Source organism: Protopterus annectens, chromosome 11.part0, assembly GCF_019279795.1.
Source record: "Protopterus annectens isolate FY-2018-M chromosome 11.part0, PAN1.0, whole genome shotgun sequence".
In the NCBI taxonomy this organism is placed as follows: domain Eukaryota; kingdom Metazoa; phylum Chordata; order Ceratodontiformes; family Protopteridae; genus Protopterus; species Protopterus annectens.
This window is the reverse complement of record NC_056745.1, coordinates 136759285-136784096: the sequence shown is the minus strand read 5'-3', so window position 1 is coordinate 136784096 and position 24812 is coordinate 136759285. Positions and strand designations below refer to the sequence as shown.

Genomic DNA, 24812 nt, shown 5'->3' with positions numbered 1-24812 from the left:
CTTTTTTCCCCGGGCCTCCAATGAAAAAGGGCTCCGGCCCAGCTAGACTAACCCGGTCAACAAATGTCAAATAAATAAATAAATACATAAATAAATATAACATGCTTGGGGCAGGGGCCAGACCCTCACAAGTATAGAAATAAATGACAGAGGTGCAAAAGAAGATCAAAGGGTCCTCAGTCCATCATCTTCCATAAGACACTGCACAGACTTTTGAAGGCATAATGCCATACTGGAAAAAGAGGAGGGTCCAACAGGTGCAAGAAAGCCTGTGGGGGCCTTCTCAATCCTCCCTAGGGAGTTAAAAATCAATTCAAAGGAAACATTATGAGAAGGACCCCCTAGCCCCAGGTTCAGCCTCAGTGACATGCCTTAGGAACTCTACAGCTCATTTCACATTAGGATGTCAATGCTCAAGAATGGGAGGGGTGGTGGCATTTGCTCTCCAAGTCATTGTTTTAAGAGTGGCTGCCAGGAGGGTTCCTCTAGAGCCATGTTCAAAATGTTCTGCACATGACAAGCAGAATGTCAACATTTTAGTTAAGATGGACATTAGATGAGAGGGTCTGACAGCTATTGCTACCACAGCAAACTAGCAGAAGAAGCAAGCTTGGACAAGGTCCCACCTTATAATCCCTTAACTAATTTCTCCCTGCCTGCTACCAATCATCACAAAAATTACCCTCGACACACACCCTACCCAGGGCTTTCACCATCATCACAAGGCTGCATGAGCTGAGGCAGACCTTTTGCTTTTTATAGTGATATTTTCTGGTTGCTGCACTGAAATGCTTGCACCTTCTGCACGCTTCAACATCTTGTTTTGTGCCACAGCACAACATGCAGCTTTTCTGGTGGTTTTGGACAGTAATTCTACATAAACACTTAAAAGAGTTTAGGTTTGTTAGGCAGTACAAAAAAGATTTTTACAATGGAGCACAAAAGGATGACATCCAAACTGCAGGAGTAACTAGAAAGATATGAAGATACTAGTATTGGTATGTACCCTTATAAGTGTTAAGATACTCCAGCATGCTGGAGTACAGATATCCTCATAAAAGTTTGATGTCAAATAAAGACTTTTCTAGTCACAGACAGTCCACTTACAAATAAGTACTCAAATGCAAACCCACTGCAGGGACACCCTCAAAGTAGGATCTGATGATTCCCTTGCTACTTGAAAAGGGCTCTTTTATTTTCCCCTATATGTTAGCTTTCTCTACAAGGTCTCACAAGCAGGCTTCAATAACTTCAACTCAAGCCATATTTTTTTCATATAAAAGCATATCAAATTCATAAGAGTTTTATATTCCCTTGACACTTTACTAGCACAGACAGTGATTAGAGCCCAAACCTTTGTTGAGTGTGGAGTGTCTCCATCCACAGTAATTGATTTAAGTTCAATCTTTTCTTCTTTCTTTTCCTCCAGAATAGGGGGCTTCTCATTTTCTTGCTTCTTTTCTGGACTGGCTGTCCTATAAGTGAAACATTTAGAGACAAACAATTGAAAAGCACTGTAATTTTGGAAGACTAGCAAAACAATAACAAAAAGCACAGAAAATGGACCTCTCATACCCTACACCCCTTTCCCCAGATTGCACTGTTGGCTATAATACCCATATTAAAGGGCTACATAATGAATAATAATAAGTCAGTGGACCAGGTAAACAGTGATGGAAAGAAAAGCTGAAACAAGAACTGTGAAAAAAAAAGTGTTTAGACAAACCTTGAAACCAGAAAAAATAAGCTGGAAACATATCATTTTACTGTCACAAGTAAAGATAGCAGAGAAGCACTAAAACTTTTCACACTAATGAAATCTCTTCCAAGGTTCTTTTATGTTTTACAACACAGAACATTATGAATGCACAATGCATTGTTTTGCTTCCCCCACAGGATATTGCCTGATGGCTCCTCAACCAATAGCCAATCAGTTCATTCATTCTGCAACCACACCAGCTGGACATTCTCAGTCCATTTGCTCCCATCTGTGAGTCCCAATCAACTCTCCCTTACCCAGCAAGATTCAGGTGGTAGGAAGCAAATCAGCTTGCTGGTCCTCTGGGGCAGCCTGTTCTCCAGCTGTCACTGAGGTACCTTCCCAAGAGGTGGTTGAGACAGCAATAGCTGCTCACTCCCATACTCCCTGGCTAGATCCCGCAGGTGGTTAAGCTGTTAATCAAAATCGGATCAGCCATGACATATTCAGGGACTTATCCCTCTACACCATGGAGATAGCTATGACTGCACATATTTGTTTTTGATTTTAGCTTGATTTATTGCAGTCACTGCTTTGAATTATTCCCTACTATTAAAGTTTACCATAGACACAGTAGTAGGTGAATGGTTAACAACTCCTCTTATTTTGTTTATGCAAAACAAGGACTGAAATGATCAAAATGTGCATGTACAGACACACACACACACACACACACACACACACACACACACACACACACACACACACACACACACACACGCACTGTAGAAATGTTTGCCTGTCATAATGCATTCAAGTATCGTCATAATGAATTCAAGGACTGACATGTATACATATATAATAAGAAAGAGAATATAGCACTTTCATCTAACATACCTTACAGATGCAATCCTAATGCTCCCATTCAAACTCAATGTGACCATCTTCTATCCACAGAAAATCTAGCCTTTAGAATGCATTGTCTGCTCCTACAATTCTTTATTATACTAGAAATAAACCAGTCCAGCAGCCAGACAACCTTTTAAACAAACAGAGCTTCTTAATTTTACCCTCAAAACTTTCAACTTTCTGAGCATCATTACATGCCCCCTAGTAATAACTGAACTTTTTCAAGTGCTTGTGAATCTCTGTCATGACACACTAGACTTCTCCTTCAGGGCATACAATCTCCTTACTAGGCTTCTGTGCTATAACCCTGCCATTCTAAAGGACTTGTCCACACCTTTTGAGGTAATAGTATCACTTTTTACATGAAAGCACCAAAACTGTAGGTGATATTCCAGCTGTGCCAGCGTACGAAAATACAAACTGGGAAATGGAGTTAGTATTATAATGATCCATTACAAAATCATCACAACACACAACATGTGTGGAGTGAAGTTAATATTTAATTGTTTAAGGCAGTACAGCATAGCATGACAGACAGTTTCTGGTATCAGCTTCAGTGCTTTACCCTCCTTACTTCTTCCTTAGGGAGTGGTCATGCAGTACACTTTTGAGGGACATACCATACTTTTAAACAGTAGTTGATACAGAGTGTACAATTTTGTCAAAGGGTCATAATCAGTTAACTTTCATCTTGGCACCCTTCCACATTCTAACTGCTAATAAAATAATTACCAACAATTTGTTGCTGTCTGACTACCTGTGGCTGATACATGAAATCCAAGTTGTTCTGATAGCAGAAAATGAAGTCACAACAGAGACGGCTTTATGATCGCTGTATGCTATAGAGACATATGATTTCAGAGGACATCCTAAAATACATTACCCTGTGTTTTAGCCAATATACACAAAATTTAAAAACACTGAGTTCATAATATACATGTTATATGAGATGGAAGGCAAATGCAGCTATATTACGATGTTTGTCTAAAACTTAACTGAGGCATCAGTAGCTTTATATGTATTTATAAGAGACATACATTTTCACTAATTGTTGATTAAAACAAGTGAATTAGATGCTATTTGAAAAAAAAAACGCCTTCTTAGAAAAACAGTATTTACACATTCATTAATTTCACAATAATGTTGTTCTAATAACTGCAAAAACTAAACAATAGTGGGGGTGACAGGAAGCTCATAGTTTATGCCACCCATCTAAACTTTTTCTATCTACCTGCACTTACGAAGGTTAAGGCTGTTATGAGCTGAGTGGGTCAGACTGGACTTCCACATCAACAGTCCTCAGCAAATCTTGTAGAATTCCTAGATATCCTCAGTTAAACTGAGAAATATAATCTTTCCAGAGTGGCTTGGGTCATCCCTAGGACCTCCTCAGTGACATGCCTGGTACATCTCAAATAGAAGGTGTCTAGGGACATCCTCCAGTACCTAATTACTTCAGCTATTGATAAATTATCCAAACTTCACCAAAATATTTCACTTTTATGCAATTTTCTATTAATTTTGTAAAATGTTGCTCTAACACCCACAACATCTAAACCTGATTCACATTGTCTTTTTGCGTGTGTCAACCTCATAACTTCTGGATTTATGGCACTTTGCTAAAAAAAAACACGTTTAAAATATGAAACTAGATTAAAAATGTTGAATCTGTATTCAGTTCATTATTGCTTGGACAGAAGTCATCTAATATGAATGTACAAATGTCTACAAAAAGCTGGAACTTTAAGCATCGTGTTTGGTACAGTTTTAATATGACTAGAAATAATAGCATTTTGGTAACGCTTGACTTAAAAAGGAAGAAACATAGTCCAAATTGTTTTAATTATAGGACAGGGAGGCATTTCAACACACTACCTCTAAAGTAAGATAATTAGAAAGTTATTAATGTTTAAAAGAAAAGTTGATGACTGGTTGGGGGAGATAGCCTGCTGGACAATTTTATCATGGAAGCTGGCTAGATATGATCTCTTGTGAGTTTTCTTAGCCAAATATGAAAACTAATCAATGAACATTATGCAAATATTCCACTTACTTACAGAAAGAAACCCCTCACAACTCCATGAAAACTTATTAATTTTATAGAGATATATAATCACAGTCCCTCTGTTTAAAATTATATTAGTTTTATTGATCATCTTTTTCATTCTGTTTTTACGTGAGTGATTGGTCAGTTACAGTTAGGTTTCTTTTTTCTACCTTTTAAGGAAAGATAATACATCTGTTTGTATTATAAGTCTGTTTTTCATATCACAATGAACACACACTGAAAGCGTTAAACTGTTATTATTATACCATGATTTTACTCTGAATTTTCATTTTCTTTCTTTTTTTATGTATGATCCTTAACATAAATCCAGTTCAAAAGAAAATTTTCTGAAGAGTACCAGGATCAAATGAACCCATTATCTGCAGAAGATAATGCTGGTAGTTTAATGTATCTGATTCACTGCATTCTTTAATGCATCTGAGACAACATTAATCTATTTCATGACTCAGTTTTCTCACGTGAGTCGATTCTCTTAAGTTCCTGAAAATATGTGACTACGTAACCAGTGCAATCCTGTTTTATTTTTTGTTCAGCATCTGCTAATTATGCCTTTAAGTACAGCAAGAACAGTTACTGCAATAAATATCTGTGTTTTTGTTTAACAATAAGCCTCATTGTGGTTTATCTAAAGGGAAAAGTACAAGTCCTGAGAATAATTAAGTTAGCTTATCTTTTACAGATGTGCACTATGCTGTTGTTTGTCTTTCGGCTTTTCCCGGTTAGGGGTCGCCACAGCGGAACTCTGGTCTGCTAATGATTGGCAGTAGATTTTTATGGTATGGAGTTGCCAGCTCGACGCCCAACCTTCAATGAAGGCACACCCATTCACGCATGTCTTTCGGAATGCCACTCGACCGCGGGGAGGACATGCAGACTCCACACAGAAGGCACTCCCTGCACTCCAGCCGAGAATCAAATGGGAGAACCTCTGCTGTGAGGCAACAATGGTACCGCTCCACCACCGCGGATCACAGATGTGCACTATAATAATAATAATAACAATAATAATAATAATAATAACATCTCACAGGCTACATTACTTATACCATTAATCAATTTGTCTCTCAAATGTTATAAAACTATGAACCCATCATTCAAGCCTGTATAAAATAATTTATTTTATTCAGTAATCATTAGCCATAGTGACACTCATTATCATGAGTCCCAGAACAGCAAGACTGAATCAGCAAAAATTTGGACTCAATTACAATAAGTCTACGATTTCTGTTTCTCTTAGTATTCCTTTTTCTCTGAGGTACAGTGATCTCAGAGTTGGCATATATATATGTTCAGGAGGTGTGGGATACTTGTTTCCCTCATTGGAAAAGTCTAGAGGGGGCTTGCCTCCCTGCAAAAAACAACTTTAAGGAGAACAGTGACATTCAACATCTAAAGCATACTCTTGAGTTAATAATATTGTGTCATGTCCTTGTTCCTTTTTCACATATTACAAAAACAAACTCACCAAACAAACACCTAACACCTTCGCAATGAAAATAAAGTCCAAATGCAAGTCAAATAAGCAAAGGTGTGGCTCCAGAATCAACTGTTGTATAAATCCAAAGTAACAAATGTACAAGACAAATCCGTTGCAACTCAGCTTTAATAGTAACACAAGCACTTTCACATACAGCTTCTTCAGGTGTTTAAACAAAGTTACTGAAACACCTATTTATACACATCAGTGATCATATGATCAGATAATTACAAAATTAAAGTGATGCACTCAATAAAAACTATTTAAAAAAATTTTAAAACTATATATAAATATCATACATATAAATATAAATCTATAACCAAAAGGCAAAAATAGATATATTTAAAAATATATGTATATTATATGTATATATTTTAATTTTTACGAAGAGGTCTTTTTTGAAGAACTGGTTTAATGGGTACATGGTCATTAAGGCCATGCCCATGATTCGCTCTGAGTCTAACTATCCAATTTGCTTCCAGTTCTTCTGTTCTGCAGCTAATATTGCCACGTCTTACACTCTCACGAGTCATGCCCAACACTAAAAACTTAAAAGTATGTTGTTCATCCGTGTTACCAACATGCGTAGCAAGTGCATTAACAAAATTCTTTTTCCTGATACTATATACGTGTTCCCTGATTCTTTCTTTCAGGGAACGATCAGTTTTACCTACATAATATTTATTGCATAAAACACAAAAAGCAAGATATACAACATGCATAGTGTCACAAGTAGCACTTGCAGTAATATGAAAGATCTCACCAGTATCTGGATGTTTAAAAATAGTATTCTTGGAAACAAAGCTACAGTACCTGCAACTACCACATGGTTTGGTACCGGGCTCTGTTACTACATGCTTCTTAAAGGTGTTACTGTATCACCTATTCTTAAGGGACTTTCTATTTCTGAAAGAAAATTGTGGTTTTGTACCTACTAATGCCTTAATATGGTCATCAGTCATTAAAATATTCCAATGGTCATTTATAATCTCTGTATACAAACTAACATCCCTAGTATAATTAAGGGACATCCTAAGTTTATTATTAGTAGGGTATTTTATTATTTTAAAGTTCTCTGAAAAGTAAGGTTTTGCTATAGTTGATCTCATAGAATCAACTGCTAGAGAGTTAGTATCCACCATTCTCCGTTCATAACCCCTTTCAAGCAATTGTTTTATTTTTATGATATTGATAGTCTTTATCCCTAGCATTCAGCCTTGAAGCTCTAAAAAATTGATTCCTAGCAACATTTCTGAATACAAAATTAGGGTGCATGCTTTTCCTGTTTAATAACTGGTTAGCATGGCACTCTTTCCTAAACAAATTACTGTTCACATAACCATTTTTATCCCTACTAACATAAACATCCAAAAAATGTATACCTTCGGATGAAAAATTTAAAGTAAAACGTAAAAAATCAGATGAACTATTTATATAATCCATAAAATCTAACAATTGTTGTTCTGTTTCCTTCCAAATCAAAAAAAGGTCGTCCACAAATCTTTTATAAAATAGAATAAAATCTTTAAATGGACCCTTCATTAAATATTGAGTTTCCCACACATCCATCACAGCATTCGCATAACTATTAGAGCAAGAGCTCCCCATGGCAACACCATTCTTTTACCAGTATATCATCTCCTTGTACACAAATATATTATTGTGAAGTATATTCATTTCATATGATATTCTTACGTTTTGATATAATATTGCTTAGTAAAAGAAAAGTAAGTGGGGGGCTGTGCCCCCCACACCCCCCGATGTGGGGGGCTCTGCCCCCCACACCCCCCAACTATATATTCTAACTCCAGGGTCGCACTACAGTGGGGAAGGGGGCATATTCCATTTACTTTGTAATAATACTTGTCAGTGAAATGAACTTTCAGTGAAATGAAGTTTCAGTGAAATGAATTTCAGTGAAATGGTGTCAGTGAAATGAAAGTCAGTGAATTGAAAGTTCAGTGAACTGAAGTGAACCCATATATATATATATATATATATATGGGTCTACTTCCCTAAACACCGAACACACGAACACCGACAACACGACAACACACAAACCGCACAGCACACACACAAACAACCAACACAACCACTACTGCTAAAACAAAACACTAATACTACAACACGACACACTACACCTCCTCCTAACTACTAACACTAACGACACAACTCACACTGACACCCTAACCCTAAGGTCTAACACACTCACACCCACCCCTTCCCTCCGACACTACACACTTACTCCCTACCACCACTAACTAACTCCGCCTTACACCACTACCAAGACACACTCCACACACTCTCCCTACCTGCACCTAACACACACACACACTCCCCGACACCCTCACGACGACACCACACACACACTCACACACACCCTACACACTACCCCCTATCCCACACACCCACACTTACCTACCCCTCCCTACTCCTAAAATCCCTCACTCTAAATACTTACCAACCAGGTCGCTACACACATTCTTTCCGGTCTTCCGTCTTCTGGATTGGTCCGTGTCGGTTCAACTGCGTCGGTCTCTTTCGTGTCGGTGATTTTTTTTCACTGTCACTCGGGGCGTTCGGTCATTAGAAGACCCATATATATATATATATATATATATATATATATATATATATATATGGGATCTGTCAATATGTTCGAAGTTTCACTAGTTCGAACCGCACTTCACCGAGTCTACTTGTTCGAAGTAGGGAAACTTCGAACATTTACTTCGGCAGTCACACTACAGGGCGGAATGGGAATATTCCCTTTTCCTCGCTGTAGTGCGATCTCAGAGTTGGTATATTTAAGTAGGGGGTGGCGGGGTGCAGGGGGGCTTGTCCCCCTGCAAAAACATGTTTTAGTGTTTTTTTTTTTGGGGGGGATAGCCAGGAGAAAAAGAAGTTATGTACCTACCATAATGTTCCATGTTAGTTGTCTTCTTCTCACCTTCTTTCTTGCTGGTTGGGTTCGGAGCCGATACTCGGCTCCGACTCGGCCATCTTCAAAAGCTCGAGAGCTGCATACTGGCTCGAGGTCACCCCATATCCCATGATGCCTGGCGCTAGATACCCAGATCTCGTTTAGTAAGTCTAACTGCAGGCATAGTAATGAAAGGATCCTATCCTGGAATATACAAAACCCCCAGAGAGGCTACTAGACAGAAAGGAATAGCCAGAGAAGACTCAGCCAGTGAAAAAACATAAAGAACTCTTCTCGGTCTACAAGGATAGGGGGATGGAGGGTGGGACGTAAGAAAGAAGGCAAGAAGAATACAATTAACATGGAACATTATGGTAGGTACATAACTTCTTTATGTTAAGTTGTCTATCTCGCCTTCATTCTTGCTGGTTGGGACAGCGTCCCTTGTACCTGAAATCCTGGGTGGCTCATCAGAACAAACTCTTCAGAACAGTGGAACCAAAATCTGCTCTCTTTCTGGAAACCACATCCAACTTATAATGCAAAATGAAAGTATGTGGGTTGGCCCACGTAGCCGCAGCACAAATGGATTCCATGGGCAACCTCGCCTGAAAGGCCACAGAAATGGCTAAAGCTCTGGTGGAGTAACCTATTGGTTTAACAGGTATTTCTTTATTTCTCAGTTGATAGATAAAAGTGATGATAGAAGTCAACCACCTGGACAAGGTTACTTTTGAGACTGGAAGGCCTTGTTTACCCTCAGCATAAGAAAGAAAAAGTTGGTCCGATTTCCTGATCTCTTTAGTTCTATGCAAATAAAAATGTAGTTGCCTGTGAACATCTAACTGATGCAACTTATATTCCGCCCTGTTGGAGTGGTTGGGAAAAAAACAGGAAGGTCTATGGACTGATTCAAATTATTTTCTGAAGAGACCTTAGGAAGGAAGGAAGGATTAGTTCTGAGAGCAACCTTATCATTGTGGAACACTAGGTACGGAGGACGGGTACAAAGAGCCTGCAGTTCTGAAACTCTTCTGGCTGAAGTAATGGCTACCAGAAAGAGAGTTTTCCAAGATAAAAACTTCAGGGAACAAGATGCTGTAGGTTCGAAGGGAGGCAATATTAGAGAAGCTAAAATCAAATTTAGATCCCACGGAAGTGGAGGATCTCTCACTGGAGGCCTGAGCAGAGTGGTCCCTTTGAGAAAGGCTCTACATAGCTTATACGACATGATGTTATTTCTCGACAGGCCAATGTGAAAATTTGAAATTGCAGCTAACTGAACTCTAATTGTAGTGGAAGTGAACACAGAATGAAAGAGTTCCGCAAGAAATTCCAATATGTGGTGTATAGGGGCTGAAAAGGGGTCTATACTCTTATTCTCTGCCCAGGAAGAAAAACGTTTCCACTTACTAGCGTAAGTTTTTCTAGTGATAGACTTGTGCAATGATAAAATAATTTCCCGCACAGATGGGGAGATATCTGGAAGCCTGGCTAGGGTTGGAAGTGGAGCAACCAAGCAGTGAGCTGGAGAAATTGCAGGGATTGGTGCAGGCAGCCCGATTGATGGATCAGAAGGTTTGGAACTGGGTCCAGAGTCCAAGGCTGCTCGAGAAGATGATGATGCAGGAACGGGAACCATATTTGTTGAGGTCAGTAAGGAGCAATGAGGATCATTTTGCAGCCCAATACGGTAGCTTTCTGTATCAGCTTTGGAATAAGGGGAAATGGAGGGAATGCATAAAGAAGTCCTTGAGGCCAATCGTGCACTAGAGAGTCTCTGGGGGAATGTCCGGGAAGTGGAAGGAGAGAGAAGAAATTGTTGCACTTGCTGTTGAAGGGGGTGGCAAAAAGGTCACAGCAAGGCTGGCCCCATTTGCGGAATATTTGGTCTGCAACTACTTGATTCAGAGACCATTCGTGAGGCATGAGAATTGCTCTGCTCAGCCTGTCTGCTATGACGTTGGACTTCTCAAGGATGTGCGTTGCGATCAGAAACCGTTGGGAAGAGATCACCCACTGCCAGAGTCTGAGAGCTTCCTAACATAAGGGGTAAGACTTGGTTCCGCCCTGCTTGTTGATGTACCACACTGCTGACATACTGTCCGTTTGAATTGCAATGGTCCCGGTAGGAAGAGAGTTCTGAAGAGCTTGCAGTGCTAGAAGCACAGCCCTCATCTCCAAGATGTTTATATGCAGGTGGTACTCGTGAGGTTGCCAGGTGCCTTGGACTGTCCTGCCCTGATAATGCCCCCCCCCCACCCGATCAGGGAAGCGTCCGTGGTAACCGTAGCAACTGGGGGAGGAGTACAAATGGTCTGCCTAGGGGTACTGATGTGGAGACCATCCACCATGCACAGTGCTTTTTGCATGCTTCTGTGATCATAATCCTGTGAGACATGGGAAGCTGCTGGAAGGACCATTGGGAGAAAAGTAGCCACTGGAGGATCCTCATGTGAAAACGAGCTAGAGGAACAAGTATGATCGCTGCTGCCATGAGAACCAGAGTTTGGAGGACGAACCAGGCTTGAATTCTTTTGCATGCTAATAAGACCTGTACATGTTGACGAATCACTAATACCCTGTCTGGTGGAAGGCTCGCTGACATATCTTTTGTATTTAAATTTGCGCCTATAAAGGTGATAGATGGACAAGGCAACAATGCAGACTTTTTGAAATTTATTGAGATACCTAGACTGGAGCAAGTCTCGATAGTGTAGTCTCTGGTTTGCAGAAGATAATGCCTGGTGGTAGCAGTAAGGAGCCAGTTGTCTAGATATGGAAACACCTGGAATCCTTGCCATCTCAGGTGAGCGATAACTACTGCCATACATTTGGTGAACACCCTGGGGGCTGTGGTGAGACGAAAGGGCAGAGCTCTGAACTGGTAATGGCTGGCTCCCAGCCGGAAGCGAAGGAATCTTCTGGAGCGTCTGTCCATTTTGATATGGTAGTAAGCATCCTGAAGATCTATAGAGCACATCCAATTGTCCTGACCCAGAAAAAGCATAATGGACTGTAGCGTGGCCATCCGAAACTTGGTTCTTTGTACAGACCTGTTCAGTCTGCTGAGATCCAGAATGGGTCTCCAGTCCCCTGTCTTTTTTGGTACCAAAAAGAACCTTGAGTAAATTCCAGATCCTTGCTGGTCTGCTGGGACTTGCTGGATGGCCCTTTTTTTTAGCAGTTCTAAAATTTCTTGTACTGCTTGATCCCTTAGATTGGGTGGAACATCTGGAAGGGACCTGTTTAACACTACGGGAGTGCGAACAAAGGATATTCTGTAGCCTCTGGATATAACTGACTGTACCCATTTGTCTTGTGTTATGTCTTGCCAGGCTCTTGGGTACAGCGATAATTTTCCCCCGACTGCCTCCGGAGGTGGGCAGTCGGGCAACCCTTCAGGAATGGTGGGAGGGCTTCTCAGAGAAGGATTCTCTGCTTCCCTGGTTTTGCGGACCCCCTCTGCCATGAGGGCGGCATCTATTATTGTTCCCTCCTCTGCCTCTGGATGGGAACTCACCACGTGTGTCCGGCAAGGCTCCCTGAGATTTCTGGAACCACATATTTCCACTCTTCTGACCCTTGGGATATGGTCTGGAAGGAGTGGAAAAACGGACTCCCATGGCAGAGAGAGTCTTGCCTTCCTGCTCACACCTGGTAAGGGTGTCCTTCACCTGTGATCCAAAAAGAGAGGAACCATCAAAAGGGGTGTTGGTGAAAGACGCTCTGAAAGGTTCCGCAAAGTTACATAGCCGCATCCAGGCATGTCTCCTTAGAGCAACACCTGTGCCATGGCTCTACTCGCACCATCGGCTGCATAAGAAATGAGTCTCATGGAGGACTTCAACACTGAATTATAAGAGTCACCAGCTGGGAGGCTGCCTTAGCCCGGGCCCCCTCAACTGATGGATCTTGGAGGGTATCTCCAAGCTCTTTAAGGAGATCCCTTTGAAGGCGGGTAAAGTGGCACAAATAATTCAGAGACCTCATAGAAAAGGTCGCTGAAGAGAACATCCGCTTCCCATATATGTCCATCGTCCTGGACTCCTTGTTAGGGGGATGGACAGATGAAGAAGTTTCAGCCAACTCATTCTTTGTGGCCGCCGCTACCACCATAGCATCAACAGGGACACCTTTGGTCAAAAACTGTTTATCCTGTGGTGCTGTTATGAATTTAGTGGGTCTTCTGGGGGTTGGTTCCACTGTGTCTGGAGCTGACCACACTTTCTGAGCCACCACAGACATCAGTGGATCGAAAGGCGGAGACATCCAGGAGGTGGAAGGTCGGGACCCAAACGTATCCAGGAATACAGACTCATCCTCGGAGGGGCTTAGGCTAGTCCAGTTCCCCCTCTGCCTAAGCATCTCAAGGATGTCTGAGAAGGAGACATCTTCAGAGGGGGATCTCGGGGACCCTTCCGAATCATCCAAGTCGGTATCTGATGTGACAGACTCAGGGGAGTCAACATGCTTCCTCTTGCATTTCCTCTTATGAGGTGGTTCCTCTCATTGATCAGGGGAGGCCTCAGAAGAGGAAGATACACACAAGGGGGTGCCCTGGAGCATTGGTTCCCCACGCTTGGGGTCTGGAGGAAGGGCAGAGGCAGACACAGGCACCATAGTGGGAGGAGCCGTTGGGGATGATCGTGGGGCTGACTCAGGGGCCAGCACACTCCTCATGACCTCAAAGGCGTCCCTGCTCGAATGCCGAGAAGGCTCTGAAGAGACCGGAATCCCTCTCCGCATCAAGGGGGATGGCTTCGAAGCCGATGCTGTAGCCGAGCTCACCTGCGCCGAAGCTCTGAGAGGAAGAACGGGCTCGGACAAGGGTTCAATGCCACTCGCCCCCTTGGAGCCGACGAGGGAGTCTCGGCGCCCAGACCCTTCCAAGGACGGTACCAAAGAAGTGATCAGAACCAACGACGGAACCGAAACAGAAGGTATCGGTGCCGATGGTTCCACGACTTGAACCCCAACGAACTCCGGCTCCGAGCTCAAGGAAGGAGTCGGAGGAGGAATAACTGCAGATATGGACGGAGTCGACACCTGATGAGGGGGGCTGGACAACATTTTTGCTAGGGCCTGCGATTTTAACAGCCTACTGACCACTCTCTTCACATCATGATTGGATAGTCTTGAGGACCGAGAAGAGTGGGACCGATGACTGTGCTCCGATTCGAGCAGAGGAGACCTCGGAGCCGAGCATATCGACTCCAGGGAGGGAGACCTAGACCTCTTTCGACTCCCCGATGGATCAAGAAAGAATTAAAGATACAACAAGTATATACCTATAAAAAAAGGTTAACTACTATGAAAAATCTACACTAACAAGTCTTAATTATTTTTATCAAAAATGAGTAAAATAATGAAAATATACCACCTGGGCCAGTAAGACAACCTCGCAGCAGAAGCGGCAAATGAGATCTGGGTATCTAGCGCCAGGCATCATGGGATATGGGGTGGCCTCGAGCCAGTATGCAGTTCTCGAGCTTTTGAAGATGGCCGAGTAGGAGCCGAGGATCGGCTCCGAACCCAACCAGCAAGAATGAAGGCGAGACAGACAACTTAACATCTAGATTTCAGCAAAAGTGGACTTTCGCTGAAGTGTAGGGTCTACTGCTCTATTTCGAAGAAGTGTATTTTTGATGTAAAGCAGTGGACCCATATATATATATATATATATATATATATATATATATATATATATATCTATAAATGTCACCATTTTCTATAATGTTTTTGTGGCTCGTTTCCAATATATTTCCGCTACTTCAATATTATAATGTTTGCACAATCCCCAATGCAATAGTCATGCCACATCATTATGCTTTTCAGTATATAGTCCTTCTACCATTAGTATATCACAAATAGCAATAAGATGCACGACTGTTTCCAATTCTGATGTACAAAACCTTCATTTGTCTGTTTCTCCCACATGTTCAATGGACTTTGCAACCCAACCTGTATTTAGTCTACTGTCTTGAGCCGAAAATATTAACCTTTCATCTTTTGGTTTAAATTCACCTCTCCTTAACAATTCCTGCATTCGGTCCTGATCAACATGAGGTTATTCCAAGAGTTTGCTATACTTGCAACTATATTTATGGAATTTCCACATTTCTTACCATCTCAGCTGATCCTTCACCTTATATTCTTTCTTTTGTTTTTTGGCACATTCAGCTGCTGCCTGATTTTTACCTACATGGTTTGATTTCCATTCTCATGGATATGCTTCTGCTAAACTAAGTGGAAAAGTCATCTTAGACTTATTCTCCTAATGTTTTAAAACTGTTCACTATGTTTGGGTCTTGTGAGATCAGCAGATATGCATGCAGTCCTACGACTGCAGATCTACACATGTAATCAATTTTGAGAAGGGTCATACCTCCTTCAGAAAGGGTAATATAACATCCTGATATATACTGATTTTTATAAATAATTTGTTAAGCATGAAGCATCATTCTTGTTTTCCTGTCCAATCAATACAACACCTTTTGGGACCAGTCAATCACTCAAAAAAAAAAAAAAGAAGTTATGTACTCACCATAACATTCCATCTGTATTGTCCATTTTCTTTCTTCCTCATCCTGTGGGTTCAGTTCTGATCCTTGGAACTGACTCGACCGCTATTATAGCTTGTGGTAACCAAAAAACTCTCAAGCTTATCCCTTACCCACAATGCACCTATCCTAGTTACTTCAGATCGAGTTTGCCGATAGACAAAAGGAAAGATTAGTCGTAAGACATTCACTGAGACTATATCTGGAACCACAATTATATATCAAGGAGAATAATCTGCTAGTCATCCATTCCTTTAGAAATCCAAGGGTATGGGGGGGGGGGTTGGAGGGAGGGGAGTTCAGGAAGAATGAAAATGGACAGCACAGATGGAACATTATGGTGTACATAACTTCTTTATCTGATGTTGTACATTTTTGTTCTATCCTCAACCTGTGGGACACAGTCCCCAGCTACCTTAGATCTTGGGTGGACTCAAGGAAGGATTCTCCTGAGCACCACTGAACTGAATGATGCTCTTCCACTGGAGACCAGATCCAATTTGTAATGGGTAATGAAAGTATGGCGTGTAGCTCAGGTTGCTGCTGCACAAATATCATTCATAGAGGCTCTAGACTAGAAAACAGCTGATGTTTTGGGAGGGTGGCCTAATGGTTAAGGTGTTTGCCTTACAAACACAAGGTGCAGGGTTCGAGTCTCACAAGGGATAATTGGCTAGGCTTAAAATGGCTCACAAGGGCAGTTAGCTTAGTACTAATCTATGAACCTATGAACCTATGTTGCTACAGCTCTAGTTGAATGTGTTTTCAAAGGTTTTGATAAAGCAACTCCCAATTTGTTAAAGATGAAAGAAATGCAATCTGTGAGCCATCTAGCCAATGTCACTTTGCTCACAGGTTTTCCTAGTTTTATATTTGAGTAAGAGATAAACAACTAGTCAGATTTTCTGATATCTTTTCTCCTGCAAATTTGGGGAAGAACACTGGTAATGTTAATAGTCTGATTGACATTGACTTCCGAAACCACCATTGGTAGAAAAGAGGGGTTGATTCTTGGTGAAACTCTATCCTTGGGAAAAATCAAATATGATGGTTTACAAGACAAAGCTTGAATTTCTGACATCGTTATGGCAGATGTTATAGCCACTAAGAAAATAGTTTTCCAAGACAGAAACTTGAGATCTCAATCTGTTGCCACTTCAAAAAGATGTGTGATTGCTAGCAACACCAAGTTTAGGTTCCAAGGAAAGGTTGAATCTTTGTATGCAGGCTTTAATAGAAGAGTCCCTCTCAAACAAAGCTTTACGTTTGTGAGAAGCAAGTAATAAATCTTCAAAATCCAATATAAAAATTGGATATAGCTTTAACAGTAGAAGACAAAGCCCCTTCACTGAATAGTGAGGCAAAAAATTCAGGAATCTTATAAACAGGTGCTGAAAAAGGGTCGTTATTTTGACACACCCAAAACACAAACCTTTTCAATTTATTGATGCAAAGTTTATGCACAGATGGTTTGTGAGAGGCCAAAAATATGTGTCGGACAGGGGAAGAGAGCACATATTGTCTGGCTATTAATGGAATTGGAGAAACCAAGCTGTCAGCTTGAGGTTCAAGATGTCTGGGTGGATCATGTCTGTTGGATGAGACAGGAGATCTGTAACTGGGTCCAGAATCCAAGGCTGGTGAATTAGATGAGGCCAAAGGAAGGGGAATTAAATTTGTCAAGGCCAATAAGGTGCAATGAGGATTACTTTGCTCTTCAGCCTAATTGCTTTCTGTAGAAACTTTGAAATTAGAGGAATTGGAAGAAGGGCCAATTGTGGAGAAGAGCATCCCTCAGTGATTCCCCCTGAGGGGGGATTAGGGCAAAGTAGTTTCCAGTTGTCTAAATACGGAAATACCTGGAATCCCAGCAGTCTCAAGTGAGCCAGTACTACTGCCATGCAATTGGTGAACACTCTGGTGTCTGTGGTGAGACCAAGCAGAACTCTGAAGTGATAGTGACTGGCCCTAGCTGGAAACAGAGGAAATCTCCTGGATTGCCTGCCCATCTTTATATGGTAGTACTCATCCTGAAGGTCTGTTGGGCACATCCAGCCATCCTGTTCCAAAAATGGAAGAATGGACTGAACTATGACCATCCACAACTTTGTTTGCCGAGCTGACTTGTTCAAAACACTGAGATCCAAATTGGTCTCCAGTCCCCTGTTTTTTTTTGGCAGTAAAAAATATTCAGTAAATTCCGGATTTTCTTTGATCTGGCGGGACTTCTTGAATGATTCTTTTTTTCTAGAAGTTCTTGAATTTATATTACTGCTTATTCCCTTTGATCAGGTGGGACATCAGGAATTCTTTTGCAAATGGGGGTGGAAGGGAAAATGGTATAATACAATCTCTTGAAATGATCCTCTGCACCACTTTTTCTGATGTTATTTCTAGCCAGACTCTCTCGTGCAGGGATAGTTAACTCTCAACTGCCTCCAGAGGAAGACAATCAGGCCTCCTTTTGAAGCACTGAAAGGGTTTACCAAACAAAGAATCTCTGTACCCTTGGTTTTGCAGGCCTCCTCTGCCACGAGGGTGGCATCTTCCATTGAAGTTCCCCCTCTGCCCCTGGAAGAAACACCTCTACATGTGTCTTGAAAAGACCCTTGGGACTTCTTGAACCACATCTTTTCAGTACTTCAATGATTCCTTGAAAGAGATCATTGAGGAGTGGAAAAATATTTTGCCCATGTCAGACAGGGTCTTTCCAGCTTTCTCACACCTGGATAAAGGATTTTTCTCACCAGTCTCTCCACATTGTCTTCAGTTAGACTTTTACAGGAACAGGCTGACATTACAGAAGGCAATTTAGATCTCTCCAAGAATGGTGAAGGAAGTCTGTCTGGAAAGGGATCAATGGTGGGTGAATAATTTGTTCTTGGAAGAAAACGTTTTTGTCGAATCCTGTAACTGTGGTGTCGGATCCATGGATCTCAGTACTGAAGTTTTCCTTGATCTGTAATTTTAGGAACCAAAGAGCTAGTTGGTTCCAATAGTTGGCTTTTATTAATTCTCAGTTCTGATAAAACAATCAGAGCCGATGTTTGTGACTTTTTTCCTGTAGGTTACAAAGGGAAAGACAGAAATTTTAGTTATGTACTCACCATAACTTTAGATGTTTGGGATCCATCTAGCCTACATTCTGTACTGATGGGCTCGGAGCCGATCCTCAGCTCCGACTCGGCACGCTATGCTATAGAGTGAAGCCTCTTATTGGCTGAGCTATTTTCTATCCCAGGATGCACCACCACTAATCCCCCAGATCTTGTTTGTCCGCATTCATGCACACACACATAACTTGTTTATATAACATTGCCAGATGTTTCAAGATGAAGCAATAGAATTCGGACCGTCCGATCTCTTCTGATCTCCAAGGCAGGGGGAAGGAGGGTGGGTTATTGGGAATGTAGGCGAGATGGATCCCAAACATCTAAAGTTATGGTGAGTACATAACTAAAAGATGTTATGTGATCCTATCTCGCCTACATTCTGTACTGATAGGACAGCGTCCCTAGCACCTAAATCCTGGGTGGCTCACTGGAAAACACTCCTGAGCACTGTGGAACCAAATGAAGCTCGCCCGAGATGCCACATCCAATTTGTAGTGGGAAATGAAAGTGTGCGGGGAAGACCACGTAGCCGCAGCACAAATGTCACTAATGGCAAGCTTAGAATGGAATGCTATTGAAGTAGCCATAGCTCTTGTAGAGTGAGCTTTGACAGAGGTCGTAAGCTCTTTATTAGAAGAGGAATAAGCTTGACTAATACAGTCCCTGATCCATTTGGCAATAGTGACCTTTGTGACGGCTTTGCCCAATTTATTATCTGAAAAGGACACAAACAATTGATCTGTTTTCCTTGTTTGTTTGGTCCTGTCTAAATAAAAACGCAATTGCCTGTGGACATCCAATGTGTGGAATATGTATTCCGCTTTGTTTGAGTACTTTGGAAAGAAAACTGGAAGTTCTAATGACTGTTGCAGGCAAAAACTGGAACAAACTTTAGGGACAAAGGATGGATTAGGCCTGAGGGATACTCTATCTTTGTGAAAAACCAGGTACGGTGGTTTTACAGATAGAGCTTGAAGCTCTGAAACCCTTCTGGCAGAAGTAATCGTGACCAGAAAGGCAGTTTTCCAAGATAGAAATTTCAAATCACATGTTGCTGCTGGTTCGAAGGGGGAGGAGGTTAAGGCACGTAATACCACATCGAGATCCCACGGAGGAGCAGGATGAGAAATCGGAGGTCGTAAAAGTGCAGCACCTTTCATGAAGGTTTTACACAATCTGTTGCTCATTAAAGGTGGGTTTATAGATTCATGAAAATTGGAAATAGCTGCCAATTGGACCTTGATGGTAGAGACTGAAGAACCTTGATTGAATAGGGAAGTTAGAAATTTCAGGACTTCTGATACAGGAATAGTGATGGGATCCAGACCCCGGAGTTGAGCCCAAATAGCAAATCTCTTCCATTTGCTAGTATACAATTTCTTAGTGGCAGACTTGTGGGCCGATGATAAGATATGTATGACTTCCGGGTCAAAGGTATGATTCCTGACTATAGTCGGAAGAGGAGGAGCCAAGCTGTTAACTTCAAAGTGTGAAGGGACTGGTGGAGTTGTCCCGACTGATGAATTAATAGGTCTGGGATCTGATCCAGGAACCATGGACCGTCCAGTGCATATTTCCGAAGATAGGGGAACCATACCTGATGAGGCCAGTAAGGGGCAACTAAGACAATTTTGCTCCCCAAGTGAGACGCCTTTTGGATCACTCTGGGAAGGAGGGGAACTGGGGGGAAGGCGTATAGCAAGCCGGTGGGCCAAGGATGGGCTAATGCGTCCATAGGACTCTCCCCCGGAGCTGGAGTGAGGGAGAAGAACTTTCTGCACTTCGCGTTCAGCGGGGTTGCAAAGAGGTCGCAACAAGGAGTTCCCCATCTGCTGAAGATCTGAGTTGTCACTGCATCGTTCAGAGACCACTCGTGAGGAGAGAGGATAGTTCTGCTCAGTTTGTCAGCTATCACGTTGGATTTGCCAGGGATATGAGTTGCTATCAGAAAACGTCTGGTCGCCACTGCCCATTCCCAAACTCTCATGGCCTCTCTGCAAAGAGGGTAAGATCTGGTCCCTCCCTGCTTGTTCAGATACCATACCACTGACATGTTGTCGGAGTGAACGGCAATTATGCCCTGAGGGAGGTAATCGTGGAGGGCTTGTAGAGACAGAAGCACCGCCCTCATTTCCAAAATGTTGATATGAAGAAGACTCTCTTCTGAATGCCATTTGCCTTGGACTGACCTGCCCAGGGAATGCCCCCCCCCCATCTGGGAGGCGTCCGTAGTCAAAGTGGCCATAGGAGGAGGTGGAACAAAGGGTCGTCCCTGATCCAGATTGGAGGGCACCAGCCACCAGCGAAGTACCCGTTTGCAGGTTTCTGTGATCCGTATGAGGTGACTGAGAGGGAGATCCTGAAAGGACCACTGTGTCGAAAGAAGCCACTGGAGAATTCTCATATGCAATCTTGCTAGGGGGACTAGAAGAACAGTGGCCGACATAGATCCCAATAGCTGCAGGACCATCCTGGCTGGAGCTTTGGATCTGAGAAACAAGGCTCGGACTTGAACCTGTATAGTTTGTATCCTTTCTGTAGGAAGATAGACCCGCATTCGGTTTGAGTCTATCTCTACTCCGATGAATGTTATGCGCTGAGATGGCAGCAACACAGACTTTGGCCAATTGAAGGTGATTCCAAGGGAAGTGCCTTGTGATATTGTGGCTTGTAGGTTCTGCAATAGTAGATGCCTGGAGGTGGCAGTTAGGAGCCAGTCGTCCAGATACGGAAACACCTGGAATCCTAGACTCCTCAGGTGAGCAGTCACGACCACCAAACATTTGGTGAACACCCTGGGGGCTGTGGTGAGATCAAAGGGCAGCGCGCGGAACTGAAAATGACTGTCTCCCAGGCTGAAACGCAAATGTCTCCTGGACACCTGATCTACCAGGATGTGGTAATAGGCGTCCTTGAGATCTATGGAGCACATCCAAACACCTTTCTCCAGCAGTGGGAGAATGGATTGTAAGGTGACCATTCAGAACTTGGACTTTTTGACTGAACGATTTAGAATGCTGAGATCCAAAATGGGCCTCAAGTCCCCGGTCTTTTTTGGCACCAAAAAGAATCTTGAGTAAGTCCCTAATCCGATCTGGTCTGCGGGGACTGGTTGGATGACTCCTTTTTGTAGCAGCTTTGAGACTTCTAAGGCTGCAATTTCCCGTTGACTGGGTGGCGGGTCCGGGATTTTCTTGGACGGAGGTGGGGAGTGAGAAAAGGGCATGGCGTAACCTCCAGCGATAATTCGAAGCACCCATCGGTCCTGAGTGATACCTTCCCAGGCTTTTAGGTGCCTCGAAAAATGACCCCCGACTGGCTCCGGAGCTGCACAGTCGGGCAATCCTTCAGGGATTGTGGAAGGCTGAAGAGCCACGAAAGGACTCGCGGTCTCCAGTGTTGCGGGGGCCTCTGCCGCCTCTGGGACGGCGTCTTCCAGAAAAATTTCCCCTCCTCTGCCTCTAGAAGGGGGATCGTCCTGCTGCGAGGGATAAGACTTCTGGGATCTACAGAACCACATTTTCCCTCCTCTTTTAGCCTTGGGATAAGGCCGAAAGGGAGTGGAAAATCGTGCCCCTACGGCAGTCAAAGTCTTACCTTCTTGCTCGCAGCGGGTCAATGTGTCCTTTACCTTGGGTCCAAACAAAGAGGACCCATCAAAGGGAGCGTCGGCAAAGGAAGACTTAAAGGCTTCCGCAAAATGACACAGGCGGAGCCAGGCTTGCCTCCGTAGAGCAATACCTGTACCCGCCACTCTACTCGCCCCCTCAGCCGCATATGAAATGAGCCTCATGGACGAGTTTGATATTGACGACAGTGTAGCCAACTGACAGCCAACCGTCTGGGCCAGTTGCTCAGGTAGGTTACCCAAGAGGGTATCTGAAAGCTCCTTGATCAGATCCCTCTGAAATCTGGTGAAGTGCGTTAAATAGTTCAGGGACCTTAAGGTAAAGGCCACTGAACTGAGGGTGCGCTTCCCGTACCGATCCATGCTCCTAGACTCCTTATTAGGAGGATGGACGGACGTCGAAGCCTCTGCTACATTTTGTTGGGTAGCAGATGCCACCACCAAGGCATCTACAGCCACACCTTTGGTCAAAAACTCCTTCTCTGGGGGTGCTGATAGGAACTTATTTGGGCGAGCAGGCACCGGTTCCACGGAGTCTGGATGTTCCCACGCCCTTCGACAGATCAAATCTAGGAGCTCGTCGAAGGGTGGAGACACCCAGGAGGCGGAGGGCTGAGCCCCGAAGGCCTTAAGGAACACTGACTCGTCAGCAGAAGGGGGTTTGGAATGCCAGCCGCCTCGTTGTTTGAGGGCTTCCAAGATGTCTGCAAAGGAGACATCATCTGAGGACGACTTAGGGGACCCCTCCGCATCATCAAGATCAGTGTCTGACGTGAGAGACTCATCGGGGGAGTCGACGTGCTTCCTCTTGCACGCTCTTTTCCTTGGGGGTTCCTCTGAAGAAGCTTCAGAGGGACCTCCAGGAGGGGGGGAACCCCCAGTGGGGGTGACTTCAGGCCCCGGGGCTCCGCTGTCTAAGGACAGGGGGACTACCAAAGACCCAGTCTCCGTATGTAGGGAAGGTGCTGGTGAGACCGTGGAGGTAGCCAAAGAAGATTTGGCCAACGCACTCCTCATGGCCCTGAAAGCCGGACCACCAGAATCCTGGGAAGGTCCAACCCCCGTGGCCACAACAGTAGACGGTACCCCCGCAGCCGACGCACCGAGAGGAAGGCTCGGAACCGAAAACATCGGTCCCGAAGCGTCCCCCCCGGGGCCGACAGAGGAGGTCCATGTACCGAACTCCGACTCGAGAGCTGGGGTTGGAGTAAGGGTTGGGGCCGACCCGAAAACCTCCATCGGCTCCACCAGCACAGGCTCCAACAGTGCCGAGGCTGTTGAGGGAGGAACCAGAACTACAGGGTGGGTCACGGGTCCGAAGCCGAATGGGCTGGAGCCGAAACTAATTTTTGGAATACAGGAGACTGAAACAGTCTTAGGAGCACCCTGTCGATGTCCGAATCCGACATCTTGGAAGATCGGGAGGAAACCGATCAGGTCCGAACCGACTTCTCCATCGGCTCCAAAGGACTGGGGGACCGGCTCCGAATAGACTCGACCAGTATCCGTGCCGAGGGAGATTCTAAAACAATTTCCCTCGGTGCCGAGAAGGGCTTCGGCGCCGAAGGGGAAGAGTCTGAGCCGGCAACCCTCATCGGCTCCAAAATCAGTGGAGCCGATGAAGGTGACCCGCCTCTCGAAGCCCCAGTCATCGGCTCCAAAACCAGAGGAGTCCAGACTGGAGGCGTCGAGGCAGACCGTTCCGCCCTCGGCTCCGAAGTCTGTGGAGCCGATGGAGAAGCCTGCCTAGATTTCTTAATAGTCGGTTCCGACGGGCTGGTCGGAGCCGACGCTTTCTTTTTCTTAGTTGGAGAGGAAGATAAGGCCTCCTCGAAGGAGGGTTTGATCAGCCCTTTCAAGATCAATTTATTCTTCCTCTCTTGGAGGCCCCTAGAGGAAAAGGCATGACACACGCTGCAAGACTCCTGTAGGTGCTTGGCGCCTAAACAGTATACGCACGAGGAGTGATCATCAGTTATGGACATTTTATAATTGCACCTCGTGCACTTCTTGAATCCTGAGGGTCTATGTTCTTTGGACATACTGCCTGTAAAACACTCACTATAACAGTGGAAAAAAAAAAACACTATCTATGTCAAAAAACAAAGATTTTAACAACAATAAATCCTCATTTTTTTTTTTTTTTTTTTTTAAGAAACCAAACATAACAAGTACAACAAACACCAAAAAGGAGGGCCAAGAACCCTCTAACTAAAACAGGTACTTGACCTCCCTAAAAATAAGAAAACTCGCTAAGGAATAGGGGAAGGCCCCTCTAACTTAAACGGAAACCTTTCCCTAATCAATCACACAAATTCTCCACAAAATATTTTCAAAAACACACAGAAACACAATGATAGCTGTTAAAACAGCTTTTGGTTAAGAAATAAAGAATTTCTTGACAGGAAAACTTTAAGAAAACAGCACTTAGC

The 24812-nt window shown here is 43.5% G+C and overlaps 1 protein-coding gene across 5 annotated transcripts in view; it reads right to left on the bottom strand.

The window, feature by feature from the left end:
- Positions 1-24812, bottom strand: part of LOC122815212 (voltage-dependent L-type calcium channel subunit alpha-1C-like) — a 2602552-nt gene that overhangs the window by 1983179 nt on the left and 594561 nt on the right. For all 5 annotated transcript variants that reach the window (XM_044087523.1, XM_044087521.1, XM_044087522.1 and 2 more), the window contains exon 13: positions 1355-1475. In XM_044087523.1, coding sequence (XP_043943458.1) covers positions 1355-1475 — 121 coding nt within the window. The remainder of the gene's footprint in view (positions 1-1354; positions 1476-24812) is intronic.